We start from the raw sequence: 17,152 nt of genomic DNA, 5'->3' as shown, positions 1-17,152 counted from the left end.
TTTGAAAGTCAGAGGTCTTTTTTATGTATCATTTCATTCCTGACTAGATGGACATGACTTCTTAAACTCTAGATCTTAAAGACTGAAAATGTCATTTCTAGTAAGACTTTTGACATAATTAATCTGTCATTATAAAATAACATGGGTATGCAATGAAGTTTCTGATATTAGGATAAAATATGTATACAAAAATAGTCAACTCTCTATACCCTGGTTAGGTAACAGATGCTTTGGTTAACCAAATACTCCTGGTTAACAGATTCTATATGGACTGACAATTTTAAAAAGAATTCAAATATGATAAAATACAGTATATGTAACTATAGTAAAACCACACCAGATACAATTTATTCTCCTTTTGAACAATCAGAAAATACTTAGGATCTTGCCCTGCCTTCTCAAACTTTTTATGTGAATGACTTCTCACTACATTAGTAAAGCAGAGGAGACCAGTTATAGAAAACCAGTAGATTAAATGTTTGTGACAGAAAAAGTTTTTTTCGAGAAGTAAATTTCATGAATGAGAAATAAAACAATAATATCAGCAATGCCTGCCATTTTGGATTATAATTGTGTAGTAACTAGATATAATACAAAATATAATTATTGTATTACTGTTAGATACAACTAGATGCTATGGGGTCAAGGGAAATTTTTAAAAATAAATAGGAAAAAAGCCCCCAGTGATTTATACAGTTTAAGTAGGTGAACTGTATGGCAAATGAATATTTCAATAAAGCTATTGTTATCCCTTTTTTTTTTTTCAGTTTTTGGCTGGGGCTGGGTTTGAACCTGCCATCTCGAGCATATGGGGCCAGCACTCTATTCCTTTGAGCCACAGGCGCCACCCTCAATAAAGCTATTTTTAAAAAACCTGGAACACAAGAAATACAGAGATTTACTAAAATTCTAAAGCAGTCCTGGAAACTGACAAGATGGCAGAAGCAGAGCAAAACGAAGAAGTGGGCCTCCCCAAGTTCACCTACCATGGTGTTGAACTGGACCAGGTGCTGGATATGGCCTGCAGATGTACAGAGCCCACCAGCAGCAGGGTCAAACTGTGGCCTGTGCGGAAAGCAGCACTCGCTGCTGAAGGGCTTGCTGTAAGGCCAAGAAGGAGGCGCTGCCCACAGAGAAGCACGAGGTGGTGAAGACACATCCTAGGAGACATGATCATCCTGGCAGAAATGGTGGGCAGCATGGTGGGCATCTACAATGGCAAGGCCTTCAGCCAGGTGGGGATCAAGCTTGAGATGATCGGCCACTACCTAGGAGAGTTCTCTGTCACCTATAAGCCTGTGAAGCATGGCTGGCCTGACATAGAGACCTTCCACTTCTCCCACTTCATCCCACTTAGGCAGCTGTCCAACCAAGAATGACACACTTCTCTAGTCAAAAAACAGCTTTGTAGTTGAGTCCCTGGGGTTTTCCAGGTATAAGATCATGTCATCCGCAAAGAACAAGAGTTTAACCTCCAGTGTCCCCAGATCAGAACTGTGTAGACCTCCACTGAATACCCTGGATCTCCTTCTCTTGCCTGACTGCACTGGCTAGGACTTGCAGCACTATGTTGAATAGCAGTGGTGACAGTGGGCAACCTTGTCCAGTTTTAGTTCTGAGTGGAAATGATTTCAGTTTTACTCCATTCAATATGATGCTGCTGTGGGTTTGTTGTCGATGGCTTCTATCAGTTTAACAAATGTCTAGGGCCAGGAGTGGTGGCTCACGCCTGTAATCCTAGCACTCTGGGAGGCCAAGAAGGGTAGATTGCCTAAACTCACAGGTTTGAGACCAGCATCAGCCAGAGCGAGACCTTATCTCTAAAACTAGCTAGGTGTTGTGGCGGGTGCCTGTAGTCCCAGCTACTGGGGAGGCTGAGGCAAGAGAACTGGTTGAGCCCAAGAGTTTGGGGTTACTGTGAGCTATGATGCTACAGTACTCTACTAAGGGTGACAAAGTGAGACTCTGTCTCAAAATAAATAAATAAATAAATAAAATGAAAAGGAATGTCTCACCTAAGCCTATATTCTGAAGTATTCTTATCAAGAAAGGATGCTGGATATTGTATTCTGGATGATGGATATCTGGATTCTCTGCATCAATTGAGAGAATCATATGGTCTTTGTTTTAGATTTTATTTATGTGGTGAATTATATTTATGGAGTTACGTATATTGAACCAATCTTGCATCCCTGGGATAAAACCTACTTGATCATGATATACAACTTTTTTAATGTTTTGCTGTATTCTGCTTACTAAGACCTTATTGAATATTTTTGCATTGTTATTCATTAGTCATATTGGCCTATAGTTTTCTTTTTTGTTGAGTCCTTTCCTGGTTTTGGAATCAGGGTAACATTTGCTTTGCAGAACGTGTTGGGAAAGAATCCTTCTTTCTCTCTTTTGGAAAAGATTATGCTCATTGTCTTTTTTTTTTTATTAAATCATATACATATAGATCATGTATACATTAATACATTTATGTGGTACAATGTGCTGATTTCATATAGAATTAGGAACACCTACATTGCACTAGTTAATATATACCTCATCTCATTTACTTAAGTATTGTGTTAAGACATTTATACTCTATGCTTAATAAATCTGACATGTACCCTTGCATTATGCACCAGAGGTGTGATCCCACCATTCGCCCTCCCTCCATTTGACCTCCCCTCTCCCCTCCCATACCCACCTCCTCACTCCTGGGGATGAATAGTTGTGATATATTCTTCATAGTGTGAGTGATTGTAAAGTGTGAGTGATTGTAAATTGGTTTCATAATGGTACAGAGTACATTGGATACTTTTTCTTCCATTCTTGAGATACTTCACTAAGTAGAATATGATCCCGCTCCATCCATGTAAATGTAAAAGAGGTAAAGTCTCCATCTTTTTTAAGGCTGCTTAATATTCTATGATATACATAGACCACAATTTATTAATACATTCATGGGTTGATAGGTAGTTGGGTTTCTTCCATGACTTGGCTATTATGAATTAAGCTGCAATGAACAATCTGATGCAAATATCTTTGTTATAAAGTGATTTTTGGTCTTTTGGATATACACCTAGTAGAGGAATTACAGGATCAAACGGTTTAGATCCATGAGTATTCTCCATAATTCTTTCTAAAAGGGACGTATTAGCTTGCACTCCCACCAGCAGTGCAGAAGTGTTCCCTTTTCTCCACATCGACGCCAACATCTGTAGTTTTGGGATTTTGTTATGTAAGCCACTCTTACTGGAGTTAGATGATATCTCAAAATGGTTTCTCTGATATGATTAAAGATGATGAGCATTTTTCATGTGTCTATAAGCCATGCGCCTGTCTTCTTCAGAGAAACTTCTGTTCAAGTCTCTTGCCCACAATGAAATGGGATTACTTGTTCTTTTCTTATTAGTAAGTTTGAGTTCTCTGTGGATTCTGGTTATCAAACCTTTGTCAGAGGCATAACCTGCAAATATCCTCTCCCATTCTGAGGGCTGTCTGCTTGCTTTACTTACTGTGTTCTTGGCTGTGCAGAAGCTTTTTAGTCTGATCAGATTCCAGTAATGTATTTTTGGTGTTGCGTCAATTTCTTCAAGCCAATTTCTTCAAGTGTTTCTCCTGCACTCTCTCTAAGAATCTTTATAGTTTCATGTCTTAAGTTTAAATCTTTTATCCAGTGACAGTCAATCTTTGTTAATGGTGAAAGATTTGAGTCTAGTTTCTGCTCACTGTCTTTAATCATCAGAGAAATGCAAATCAAAACCACTCTGAGATATCACCTAGCTCCAGTGAGATCGGCCCACATCACAAAGTCATAAATTTACAGATTCTGACATGGATGTGAAGAGAAGGGAACACTCCTACATTGCCGGTGGGATTGCAAACTAATACAATCTCAATGGAAAGAAGTATGGAGAATTCTCAAAGAACTACAAGTCAACTTTCCATTTGACCCTATAATTCCATTACTAGGTATCTACCCAGAAGAACATAAATCATTTTACCACAAAGACATTTGCACCAGAATGTTTATTTCAGCTCAATTCACAATTGCTAAGATATGGAAGCAACCCTAATGCCCAAAAACCCATGAATGGATTAACAAACTGTGGCATATGTATGCCATGGAGTACTATTCAGCCATAAGAAAAGATGGAAACTTTATATCTTTTTTTTTAGAGACAAGAGTCTCACTTTATCGCCCCTGATAGAGTGCCATGGCATCACAGCTCACAGCAACCTCCAGCACTTGGGCTTAGGCAATTCTCTTGCCTCAGCCTCCCAAGTAGGTGGGACTACAAGGGCCCGCCACAATGCCCGGTTAATTTTTTGTTGCAGTTTGAACCTACCACCCTTGATACATGGGGCTGGTGCTCTACTCACTAAGCCACAGGCACTTTACATCTTTTGTGTTTTCCTGGATGCAGTTGAAACATATTCTTCTTAGTAAAGTATCTCAAGAATGGAAAAGCAAATATCCAATGTACAAGATACTAATATGAAACCAATATATAAACAATTACACACCCACATGAACAAGAAAACACAAATATAGTCCAGCAAGGAGGAAGGGAGAGAAGTGGAGAGAGGAGGAGGGAGGGCAATTGGTGGGATCTCACTTAATGTGCACCATGTGAGGGTGTTCAGCACGCCCCTGGGTGAGGGCTGAACTACAAATTAAACTACCTTGGAAGTGAAAACAATATAACCTAAAAATGTGTACCCTCATATTAATTTGAAATTAAAAACAACAACAATAACAAAAACCAAAAAAAGCAAATAAAAGAAAACTCTAAAGCAGATGGAAAATGTCAACCAGAAATAGGACTCTGGCAGAGCTGCTGGCTGGATAAGCCCCTAACCTTGACCCTCTGTTTCTTAACCAGCCTCACTAGGCTGATGGTGCAACACAATTCTACCTAATAATCCTAAGTGGAAGTTGGTTGGGTAGGCTTCAAATAAAGCTTTGGCTTTTCCTAATAAAAAGGGACAGACTTGGCTACTAGGGCTCTTTACCCTTTTACCATTTTGTCCTCCTACATGGACATGGTAGTTAAAGCTGTAGCAGCTGTCTTGCTTCTCTGGGGCAAAAACACATGTGCAAAGGACCTAGTAGAAAACTGCAAAGCTCACAGAAGTGCAGAACCAATACTGGCAGACACCTCCCTGTGGAATTTTTGTTATGTAAGACTAAAATAAACAAAACACAAATAAAACTAAAAAAAATTCTAAAAGTCTTTCTCAATGAGATTTCCTGTAATTTGCAGCCAAATGCAGCCCAAATGTAAGCTCCTTTGGAGTAAATGAGGGTTAGTAATAATAACAAATGTTCTGGGAATGATTTGGAAGAAGAATGATAAAAAAAAATGTTGTCAAGCTTTAGGTGCAACATTTCATGTAAGTTTCAGGGATTTACACCTTTTAGAAAACAAGGATGGTTGAACCAGAAGATGCTTGATCCAGAGAGAATGATGCCTTCTCTCATTTTCTTTTTAAAAAGGTCATAAGAGGTTTGGTAGGATCATGCAACAAATTAGAATCACTGGAGCTGCAGTTTTAGCACTGGTTGTGTCTCACTAAACTCATGATGGAGAGGAAGACAAAAAAATTTAAACCATACTTTTGTTTCTTCATTTCATAATGAAGACAGTGAAAGCAGATAAATCTCCAGAACTATAGTAAGACATGGGGCTTAAAAAGCCATTAGCCATTTCTAAACATTAAACTGTACAGAAAGTCTCAATAGTCTTGGCTGGTGTTCAGTTACAGGAAAAGAATAAGGTGGCAAAGCTGGTAATGTCATAATCATTGAGGGACATGGCGTCAGGCATCATAAGGTAACAGGAAGAAAGAGGATCCTAAAGAGGATCCTTACTGCTGGTTTTAAGAGCAGCAAGAAAAGAAAATCCAGGGAGAAGTAAAAGCATGCTCTGCATTTATCTATGTAACCAATACCCCCTATAGTGAATCTGATACACTGCTGAAAAAGGCAACACTGCAGAAAAATTTTTAAAAAGATTCCTCAGCTAGAACTAAGCCCCTGAGTGTCCAGAAAAGTTACTGAAAGAAGTCATTGAGGGACACCAACTGGCAACCACCATTATAACCATTTTTCCTAGGAACAAGATTCAGAAATAGGTGGAATGGTTTTCCTGATCTCAGTGCTTCTGCTCATTCTTAACTAGATGTATGAGAATGTTTTGCTCAAGTGCCTCTGTGGTTACCAATTTACAAAGGGCTAAACTTAAAAAGAAAGAAAGAAAGAAAGAGAAATACATTGACATCAGGTGCTACCAAGATGCACCAACACATCTTAACAAGTGGGAAAATTGGGCTCCTGGGGAAAAAATCTCCAATTTAAGGGTACCTGGGGGAATATGGACATGTTAAAAGCTAGATAACTACTTTGAATTAATTCAAGGATTAACCTTAAATAACTGTGACCCTTCATCAGTTTTCAGAATAGCTTTATTCACTTAATTCTTAGAAGATATATTAAAGCAATTTGATGTATTAAATTTGTAGGAATTTCAATTTGCTGAAAGTCCTATCCTCTTGGGCCTCATGAGAATAGCCACATTTCTGTGACTCTGTATAGCCTATCCTGGGGTAGCAATGCATAAAACATCTGTCAAAGTAAAACCAAAGAAGGAGGAGGTTGATGCTTTTCATTCATTTAATGCTCCAAGGTGAATGATTCTGGTTTTTAAAGGGATTGCTTAAGTCACTATTGGTGAAGTATTTGTTTTTATTTAGAGGGATCTTAACAACTCTGGGTACTTACTAAACATAGGTTTGTGAGTCAAATGGGACTCAATCCTCTGTAAAAATGTCTTTTTGTAGTCCCAGCTACTCGGGAGGCTGAGGCAAGAGAATCGCTTAAGCCCAAGAGTTGGAGGTTGCTGTGAGCTGTGTGAGGCCACGGCACTCTACCAAGGGTGGTACAGTGAGACTCTGTCTCTACAAAAAAAAAAAAAAATGTCTTTTTGATGGGTTAATCTTTGAAAACGAAAAACAAAACGTTCCTTTTTTCACGTATTCAGCTATATTTTATGATGACTGGTTGTCAAATTCTCCAGTCACTCAAGGCAGATAAGTGGTTGGCACGTGAGGTTAAATCTTTTCTCTCTGTGTCTCTCTCTCTCACACACATACACTTGGGGGAGGGGGGGTAACCTTTCCAAAGAACATCTGAATTCTAGTGCCCCTCCTATATTTTTAACATACAACTTAGTTGCCATAGCAATACTTTCTGGTCTTAAAATACCCCTAGGATGAAATGGTTGAGGCATACTTATCATGCTCCCAAACTCTGCTGTTTCCAGGTTCTAGGATTTCTGGCCTCCTAAGCATTCACACAGTTCAGACTCCAGCATCTGCTGGGAACCACAAATATAATTCTTTATTCTGTGATTTTTCTGAGAACCAGACCTTTTAGTTTGAGGGTAATAAGAGAAGACTTTAGTGCGATGCAGATAAGCTTAGAAAGAAACAACACTTAGTAATAAATCATGGATGAGTGAAACAAGGGAGAATTCCTTGATTCAGGGTTGTGACAGATGACACTTTGCATGACTGAAATGAAGCAAATTTCATAAAGTATCTTTTCAATTTCAACTAGAATTACAGGCAATCTTAATCCAGGCCAGAAAAGACATACATTGAGATGTTTGTTGTATTCTTCAGCATATGAAAAGGAAATTTCTAGCTCTCTGGTTGCAAAAAGAAGGATGTCTTAAAGAAAACAGATGGACTGCTTGCCTGTGCAGCCTTCAGACAGAATGAAATGGGAGTGGCATGGAACAAGTGAGGCGAGCACCTTTCCTGTGTTAATGTCAGGGTCTACCTCCAGAGCTTAATTCTAGTCATTTGCTAGAGATCCCAGATCTTTAGCAGTTTCCTCACATACACTTAGATCAGATACACTGAGCAAAATGATGTCTCATTTAGTTGACAGATAGAACTTCCTTTCTATCTGTAGTATGCACTAGCATACTACATTGTCAGTTCAGTCAATGAGTGTTTATTGAGTATTCACAGAACAGAGAACCACACTAGGCACTGGGAAACCGCTGCAAAGACTCAAGTCCGTCACAACAGTAAAAAATCACTATCTTCAGTTTGAGATTATCTGTGGTCCTACTAGACGTTGAGGGCAGCACAGATGGAGAAAATACTCAAAATAATTACAGAACTTTATTTGAGTCATTGGCTTCAATTCCTCTCCCCACCCTAACTGAGCTAGCCTTCATTTGGAACTACTGAACAGGAAAAAAACCTGAAAATTTTGTGATTCCTCTCCTTTTTCTTTCTGCGCCTATCCTTTGGGAGGGAAGTGAATGAGCAGTAGTTCAGCAGGGTGGCAAACAATAGGGAGAAGAAAAAATACAGTCAAAAAGAGGTCTTGGTAATTTGTGAACTGAATGGATAGTCTAACGTTGGTTGTAGCCACACAATATTCAGAGGGCATTTGAAGCTGCCATGGGCTTAACAGTTCACAAACAGAGAAAAAAAATGACAGATAAATAAGGCCTACAGTGGCATATGTAGTTCTTTTTTTTAGGGATCAACTTGCTATTGCTTCTTTAAATCTATTTTTTATAACTGCAAGACAAACTGATTAAAGAATCAGACCTTTTCTGCCAGATTAACTTTTGTACATGGTAAAATTATTTTTTCCTACTGGAAAATAAAAAGAACTTCATCTCCACAGACTAAAGAAATTATGAATACCCATCAAAAACATACTTTGGGCTAGACCCATTTTGTCCTGACATATTGCATTTATGTAACATTTTCCAACAGAGGAACTCAAAATATTTTTGTGTCATTGACTCCTTACTACAACACCCAGAAAGATAACAGGTTTACTTAGCTACATTACATCTGTTTGTATTGTCTCATCTCTAGACAGCCTACTTACTTACAATTAGGTTTGTTACTTAAAGCATTATGGGTATTGTACTTATACTATTGCCATACCAATTACAAAACCATCATTTCCAAGACAATTTAAAAATTGTTAACTTAATTGACTATCATAATAAGGGTTTTAACAAAGTGCTAGCATTTATTAGCTGAAAAAGACTGGGCGATAGGTGTATTTCATTCATAGTATAATTGATTTCTTATAATAGCCTGAAAACACTAAAAAGCATATCATGATTAGCAAGTAGAAAGATAATTTATTTTTGGAGACAGGGTCTTGCTCTGTCATCTACGGTAGATGGAGTACAATGGTGTGATCATAACTCACCGCACCCTCAAACTCTTGGGCTCAAGGGATCCTCCCTGGTCATCCTTCCAAGTAACCAGAACTAATTTTTTCATTTTGGAAAGAGATGGAGTCTTGCTATGTTAATCAGGCTGATTTTGAACTCCTAGCTTTAAGCAGTCCTCCTGCCTAGGCCTCCTAAAGTGCTATGATTACAGACCTGAGCTACTGTATCCAGCCAATAATGTCTTAAACTAGGGTGACAAATGAACTATAAACTAATAAGACATTTAGGTAGATTTGGTTAGTTATTACGACTCTACTCTGGTTGTTTTGAGTCTCACTATGTCACTATCAATAGAGTACCATGGCGTCATAGCCCATAGCAACCTCAAACTCTTGGACTTAACTGATTCTCTTGCCTCAGCCTCCCAGTAGCTAGGACTGCTAGCTGGTGCCTCCCAGTAACTGGCACCCACCACAATGCCAGGCTATTTTTTGTTGTAGTTGTTATTATTGTTTGGCAGGCCGGGGCTGGGTTCGAACTCACCAGGCTCGGTGTATGTGGCTGGCACCCTAGCCACTGAGCTACAGGCACTGAGCCTCTACTCTGGTCTTTTTAGGGGGTCAGGCCTCTGAAGATTTTGTTTTTTAAATGTTGATTTATAAAAAAATGGCATGAAAATGATATAATTACTACTCAATTATCCACTTTTAAGACACATTCCAGGTAATCTCTCTCCTTTTTTTCCAAAGTAAAACGAGTAACTTTTGCTATGCCTATAAAGCTAGCAACAACAAGGACAAACTCCTTTATTTCCCAGTTATGCTGCCAGGGGAAAGAGAAAGAAATGCAGAAGATGGGGGAGTGAGGTTCCTATTAAGTGGTAAGAACTAGGATTCTTCCTGCAGTTTCTTCTCCAGGAGCTGGTTGGGTCAAGGCAGGTCAGGAGCAGAAAAGGCGTCTTCTAAAGGTCTGAAAGCCTCCTCCAGCCCTGTCCTTCCTCTCCATTAACGGTGCTGATGAAGCACTTGGATGGGTTTGGTAGTTGGTGTTGAATAGAGAGATGGCAGCAATACATCTCAGGCCCGTCACCTCTCAAAGGTACCTCCTCACCTTGTTTCCTGCTCTCCTCTGCCTCCCTTTCTCCATCCACACTGGCCTCCTAGCTGCTCCTGCTCCAGGGTCTTGCTACTCTGCCTGTGATGCTCCTGCCCTGGATCCACAGATGGCCTGCTCTTGCCATTCTTCGGGCTCTACTCAGGCATCACCCTTCACAGTGCAGCCTCTCCTAACCACCCACTCTAAAACTGTACTGTGTCTCCACCCATGTGTCTCTCTCCTGATCTTCCCATGGCATGTCTCAATGTCTGATATACTATCGATAGTGTTTGTTTACTGTTTTCTCCCCTGTCCCCACTAGAATGCTAGTTCCATGAGAGCACCAATGTTTATTCATTGAATGCCAACCCCCTGGTGCCTATACTAAATAATGCCTGACACACAGTAAAGGGTTTAGTAAATTTTGTTGAATGAATGAAAGAAAATAAGGGGATAGAGAGATGGTCAGAGATCATGTTTCAGGTTCACCCTCTCCAGGATACCATGGGGTATTGGTACCTGACTCCCTAGGAGGGTTAGGCTCTCACTATTAGGTCCAAGCATTTTCTTCTGTCAAGAAAGATGGCTCTGCTTGCCTGCCTAGCTACAGGGTAAACTCTCAGGAAAGGAAGAAATGGTTTCTGTGAATGAAAACAGCCAAGCAAAAGAAATACTTAGTCACAAAATAATTATGTCCTCTCTTAGGAAAAAAGAATGCAATGATTAAGATAATTCATGTTTGAGGCCTTTACCAAGTGTGAAGAAACCTAAATTTTAAAGCTAGTATACTGCAAGACTAGGCCCCACCTCAGACACAGCAAGAGTTGCCAGGATTTCCAGATCTCTCTCCTAGATGGGGGAAGTGTTAGTCACTCTGCTCCATAATACCCTCCCTGTAGGTGTTGATGCTGAATCGCTAGGCTTCCTTAGACACAGTGACTAGGAAAACAACTCAGTCATCACAAGCAATAGAAGTCGTGGGTCAAATGTCACTGACTAATCAACCCATCATTGGTCAATTACCCATCCCCATGAAGAAGTGCCACTGATCTAGTTTCCCATCAATAAATGTCTATCTGGCAAATCAGCTGCTGCTAACTGCAGCCTAGCAAGATATCCAGCATCATTCACGGGCATTGGTGGCTAAGAAATCTCTCTCCCTTTCCTCTTAATAATGTCACAGAAGAGGCAAATGCAGTTCCTGACAACATAATGTTAGTTTCACAGAGACGTGTCTCTTTGAACAGTCAGCCAGTTATACAGGGCTTCAATTGCATGGATTTTCTTACTGAAAAAACAATAGCTGGGCTTAGGAAGTTAGAGGCTTCATACTGTGCTGAGTTATACAATTCTGTCTTTAGCTGTATTCACGCTCTCATTCTCCACACCCACCACCCCCGCCTGAGTTAGGAAAATACAAATTGTTTGGGGGAATCATTTTCATTCCATATTTAAAGAAAACCAAATGGGCACTATTCTCTCTTGCTTTAAGCCCCAGTGACACTCTGTTCTGGAGTCAGATTCAACATCTCTCATTTGTTGGGTAGAGCCAGAAGGCCACAGTGGCCTTGCCACATGAGGAGCCTGTTTGTCTCTCTCTGAGTTGTCACCCTGGCAACAACCTCACAGGTCCTTGCTGGATCTAAACTTCTGGATTTCTTACTGTCCCCTAATTTCCCCTCCTATCTTGACAGACTACTTCATTGGCACATTTGATCTGTCAAGGGAAGCTGATTCTGAGTTGCTACAGGCTCTATACTTCAGGTAAGGTTGGGGAGGCACCAAGTTAACAATTATAATACAAATGCTCCCATAGGAATTACATGCAAATGTAATTGATCATTGAAGAGGGATGTCTTGATAAGTCCAGGAGATGATAGAAGGTTAGAGAAGTATTCCCAAAGGAGTGGAGTCTTAAAGGGGAAATAAGAAAGAGCAAGGTAAGAATGGAGGTAGTGAGAAGGTAGGCAGAGCTATAAACAATGAGAACAGCATGTTCAAAACTTTGAAGGCCTGGGTGTAAGAGGGGACCCACATGCAAATCTCTAACAGCTGGACAGGTTGTGAGAAAGTGCTGAGTAGTATAGGGTTGGGTGGCCCTGGAGGGGTGGACACAAAAGACACAAGACTCCAAAGAGCTAAACCAGAAGGTTCTTAAATGCCTCAGTCTGAACTTTCTCCTGAAGGGAAACAGTAGTCATGAATGGCTTCAGGGTGGGGTGTAACAGCAGTGTGAGGGATGGTTGTGGGTGGGGAAGGGGAGTGTAATGGAAGTCTGAAGATCAGGTACAGAAGTGAAACTATTAAAGTGCAACTACGGTCATGGCACTGGAATGGAAAACGGGGGAAGGGCTGTGGGACGTTTAGGAGGCAGAGGTGGAAGGTGAAGGAAAGAAAGGAATTCAGGAAGATCCCCATGTTGTTGGCTCAGGCACTAGATAGATGAGTGGTGCCAATGAATGAGATGATTTGAGCAGGGAGCAGGAGGACAATGGAATTCCGTTTCAGATGTCTTGGTTGGTGATGTGCACAGAACACTGTTTGTTAGATGGTGGGATGGAAAGGGAGGCCCAGGGTACCAGGTAAGCAAATGGAATACAGAGAACATTAAAAGACAGTAGGCCAAGCTACTAAGCTGCCTCTTTGCTTCAATCGGCAAGAGGACTGGTCTTCAAATTAGAAATGGCAGAACAAACATAATAAAGAGAAAATTGAAGTTACAAATAGATGAAGAAAAAGAGAGTATCTAGTCAATTTAAATTATTTCAAGTCTCCTGACTCAGATGAGTTATACCCCAAGCCTGCTGAAAGAAATTGTAGATGTAATCTTAGAGACACGATTGGTAATCTTCAAGAAATTGTGAAGACTATAAGGAGTGCCAGAAGACAAAAGAAGGAAAACTGTTTTCCAGATTTTTAAAGTGAAAAGGGATAGATTGTTACGTGAAATATACAGAAAATCAATTTCTTTTAAATCATAGATGACAAAAATTCTAGAATAGGTTATTAATAGATGGTTTATGAGTGTCTAGTTAATGGATACAGCTGAGAAAAAGAAGGAGTGTTGTTTGCTATTTGATGGAAGTTTGTTTGTACTAGTGCCTTGTCCAGATAGATGTGATTTGTCTCTCTCCCCTTCCTAAGCACAAAGTGAGTTGTCTTGTGAGAACTAAAGGTTTCTCCATCTGTGATTTGTTGCCCACTGTACTCAGCCTGTGGCACTTTATAAAAAGAGGTCACAATTTAAATGAAGAAACCCATAGGCTGAATTCTCCAGGAAATCCAGCATCAATTCCTCAGGGTGCCACAGGGATCTCTCTGGTCATTAGCCTAAACATGAACAAACCTTTGCTAGACCTTATTTTTTGTATTTCTTTCTTTATACATGGTGACTTTAAAATGGAAACAGGAAACAACAAAACAAATGTGAGACAGCATCATGATAGGTGCAAGACAGTCATATCCTGTCAACACCTCTACCTCAGGCAGCCAAGATAGAAATATGTGTGTGTGTGTGTATACATATATATGTAAAAACGTTACATTTATTTTACATTTTCACATTAGCATTTCAAAGGTCTTAGAATGTTGAAAAAAAGAAAAGGAAAGATGCAGATAGCCTCTTGAACTAAAAGTACAGTCACCTGCCATATAATGATGTTTCAGTCATAATGGTGATCCCGTGAGAGTATAACAGAGTTGCAAAATTCCCATAGCCTGGTGATGTCATCATACCATAGAACAATTACTTTATTTAAAAAAAATTATGGTGTAGCCCAAGTGTGGTGTTTTTAAAGGCCTTTCCGTTTACTCACCACTCCCTGACTTACGCAGAACGACTTCTAGTCCTCCAAGCTGCATTTATGTACCCTATACAGTGTACCATTTTTTATCATTTATACTTATTTTTACTGGATACTTTCTATGTTTAGATATACAAATAATGTTACAAGTGTTTACAATATTCAATACAGTCATACACTGTACAGATTTGTAGCCCAGGAGCAACAGACTATACCATGAACCCTAGGTGTGTATGAGGCTGTATCAGCTAGGTTCACGCAATGATGAAATTGCCTACCTATGCATGTCTCAGAACATATCCCTCATTAAGCCATGCATGAATGTATACTCTCTTGGGGACATTACCAGTCTCATGTTTAAAAATTATATATTCCTATAAATCAAGCAAAGTTAAAGTTCCTTTCTTAAAACAACCTATTTTGAATCAGACAAAAGTTTAATAACTAGGATCTATAGAGAACTCAAATTAATCCACATGAAAAAAGTCAACAATCCCATGTATCAATGGAGAAGAGAGATGAACAGAACCTTCTCTCAAGAAGACAGATGAATGGCTAGCAAACATACGAAAAAATGCTCATCATTCTTAATTATTAGAGAAATGCAGATGAAAACCACCCTGAGATACCATCTAACTCCAGCGAGAATGGCCCACATCACAAAATCTCAGAACTGCACATGCTAGTGTGGATGTGGAGAGAAAGAAACTGCTAGTGGGACTGTAAACTAGTACAACCTTTTTGTAAGGAAGTATGGAGAAATCTCAAAGCTCTCAAGCTAGACCTCCCGTTTGATCCTGCAATCCCATTACTGGGCATCTATCCAGAAGGAAAAAAAAAACCTTTTATCATAAGGACACTTGCACTAGACTGTTTATTGCAGCTCAATTTATAATCACCAAAATGTAGAAATAGCCTAAATGTCCCCTGACCTAGGAATGGATTAATAAGCTGTGGTACATGTATACCATGGAACACTATTCAGCCATTCAAAAAAAATGGAGACTTTACAGCATTTGTACTAACCTGGATGGAAGTGGAACACATTATTCTTAGTAAAGCATCACAAGAATGGAGAAGCATGAATCCTATGTATTCAATTTTGATATAAGGACAATTAATGACATGGTGGGGGTGGAGGGAAAGGTGAGAGCAGAGAGAGAGAGAAGGAGGAAGAGGGTGGGGTCTCAGTGTGTGACATACCTTGTACCCTCAATGACTCCCCAACAATAAAAATAAAATAAAACAAACAAACAAACAAAAAGGAATGAACAACAACGAAAAACCCAGGCACAAAGATCACTAAGATCTTTTAGAACCAGATCTCATATCCAGATGTTTGGTTCATGTATAAAGTCATCAATAAAGCTTAAAAATGATTTTTCATTCTATATAACATCTCTTGGCATTATCCTATACATGTCTCTAACCAAGACAAAATAAGACTTGAGATGGAGGTTTGCCATCCACAGAGAGAGGCCTCTGATCAAGTTCCTCCATGAGTCTAATTTTGGTATTCCTCCCCACCAGAAAACCCAAACAAGCACCCTACATCTCACTGTCATCTCCTCTTTCTACAATTCCAATGTTTTTTCAACATTTAAAGTAAAGAACAGAGTTACTGGGATCATCAGAGTTATTTGGGATCATTAATTCACCAAAATAAGAATTTGTATGTGTATCTTCCTTTTTAAAACTAGTGAGTAAGAAGGAATCTTCTTACCGTATTGATCCAATCATGTATGGCTGTGCCAACTGAACCATAATGGCACCACTTCCTAGCTGGTGACATGTGTAGCCAGAATCCCAATCATAATTCTTAGTGTCCCCATTCAGCAAGGCATTTCGGCTCCGACTGACTCCTTCAATCACACTGGCACAATCAGCAATTGTTGCAACATTCTCTGTGGGAACTGTAAATCCAAACACAAGATTTGGCATGAGGATAAGAGAAGCCGAGTAAATCTCAGTATTACACTCAGATCAAAATTAATTAATTGCTATCTCAAATCAGTGATAAAAGGGAAATTAGGACTGGGTGTGGTGGCTCACTCCTATCATCCTAGCACTCTGGGAGGTCCATGTAGATAGATTGCATGAGCTCAGGAGTTTGAGACCAGCCTAAGCAAGAGTGAGACCCCATCTCTTCTAAAAATACAAAAACTAGTGGGACATAGTGGTGCACGCCTGTAGTCCCAGCTACTCAGGAAGCTGAGGCAAGAGGATTGCTCAAGCTCAAGAGTTTGAGGTTATTGTGAACTATGATGCCATGGCATCCTACCCAGAGTAACAGAGTGAGACTCTGTCTCAAAAAATGAGGAGGGGGGGGGAAGATTAGAACTTCTTGATAATCTTAAAATATGAATAAATTTTCCATACCAAATAGCTTAAAAAAATTTTTTTTGAACCTAAGGTTAAAACAAACCAAAGCACATTAGCAATTAGCCTTAATATAGTTTATTACAAAGAAACATGATAACCCATAAGATTGGATAAATACATTGTAGACTGTTATTAAAATGAGAAACTATACAGTAATTGAGATTAATGAATTAGAGCTATTTTAACAACATAATGTTAAGTACAAACAGCAAGGCACAAAAAATCAGAGTGTTGGGTTCATTTACACAAAGTTTTTAAAAACTATGTTTAGGGTCATATATACAAATGTAAAACTAAAAAGGAAATCTGGGAAATTATTACACAAAACTGAAGATAGTTTTGCAAGAGAGTAAAATCTTTAAGGACTCCCCCCAACTCCCCACACCAAAAGGTCTAAAAATAATTTATTGCATTTCCAAGAATAGTGGTCTTATTCTGTTTCTGAAGCTAGAAGACAAGTACATAGGCATTCATTTTATTAGTCTTTAAGCTGTAGATATTCATTACATCTATTCTTTTGGAAATTTGTTTAAAGAAAAATGATAAATTCAGAATTTTAGAATTCATAAAACTGGAAAGTAATCCAGAACATGGTAACGATCCTTTTTTAAAATATACAGTTGTCCTCAGCCATGATTCTTTTCTTTGATGTGTTTACCA

At 39.2% G+C, this 17,152-nt stretch overlaps 1 protein-coding gene and 1 pseudogene across 2 annotated transcripts in view; one reads left to right on the top strand and one right to left on the bottom strand.

Annotated features, from left to right (window-relative positions):
* BTBD9 (BTB domain containing 9) overlaps window positions 1-17,152 on the bottom strand; it is a 478,407-nt gene that overhangs the window by 111,081 nt on the left and 350,174 nt on the right. For both annotated transcript variants that reach the window (XM_053603528.1, XM_053603529.1), the window contains one exon: window positions 15,834-16,023. In XM_053603528.1, coding sequence (XP_053459503.1) covers window positions 15,834-16,023 — 190 coding nt within the window. The remainder of the gene's footprint in view (window positions 1-15,833; window positions 16,024-17,152) is intronic.
* LOC128593777 (40S ribosomal protein S15-like) lies at window positions 936-1,379 on the top strand (annotated as a pseudogene).

The sequence above is a fragment of the Nycticebus coucang genome, chromosome 9, assembly GCF_027406575.1.
Source record: "Nycticebus coucang isolate mNycCou1 chromosome 9, mNycCou1.pri, whole genome shotgun sequence".
In the NCBI taxonomy this organism is placed as follows: domain Eukaryota; kingdom Metazoa; phylum Chordata; class Mammalia; order Primates; family Lorisidae; genus Nycticebus; species Nycticebus coucang.
The sequence above is the reverse complement of the archived record's forward strand: the minus strand, read 5'-3'. Positions and strand labels throughout refer to the sequence as shown.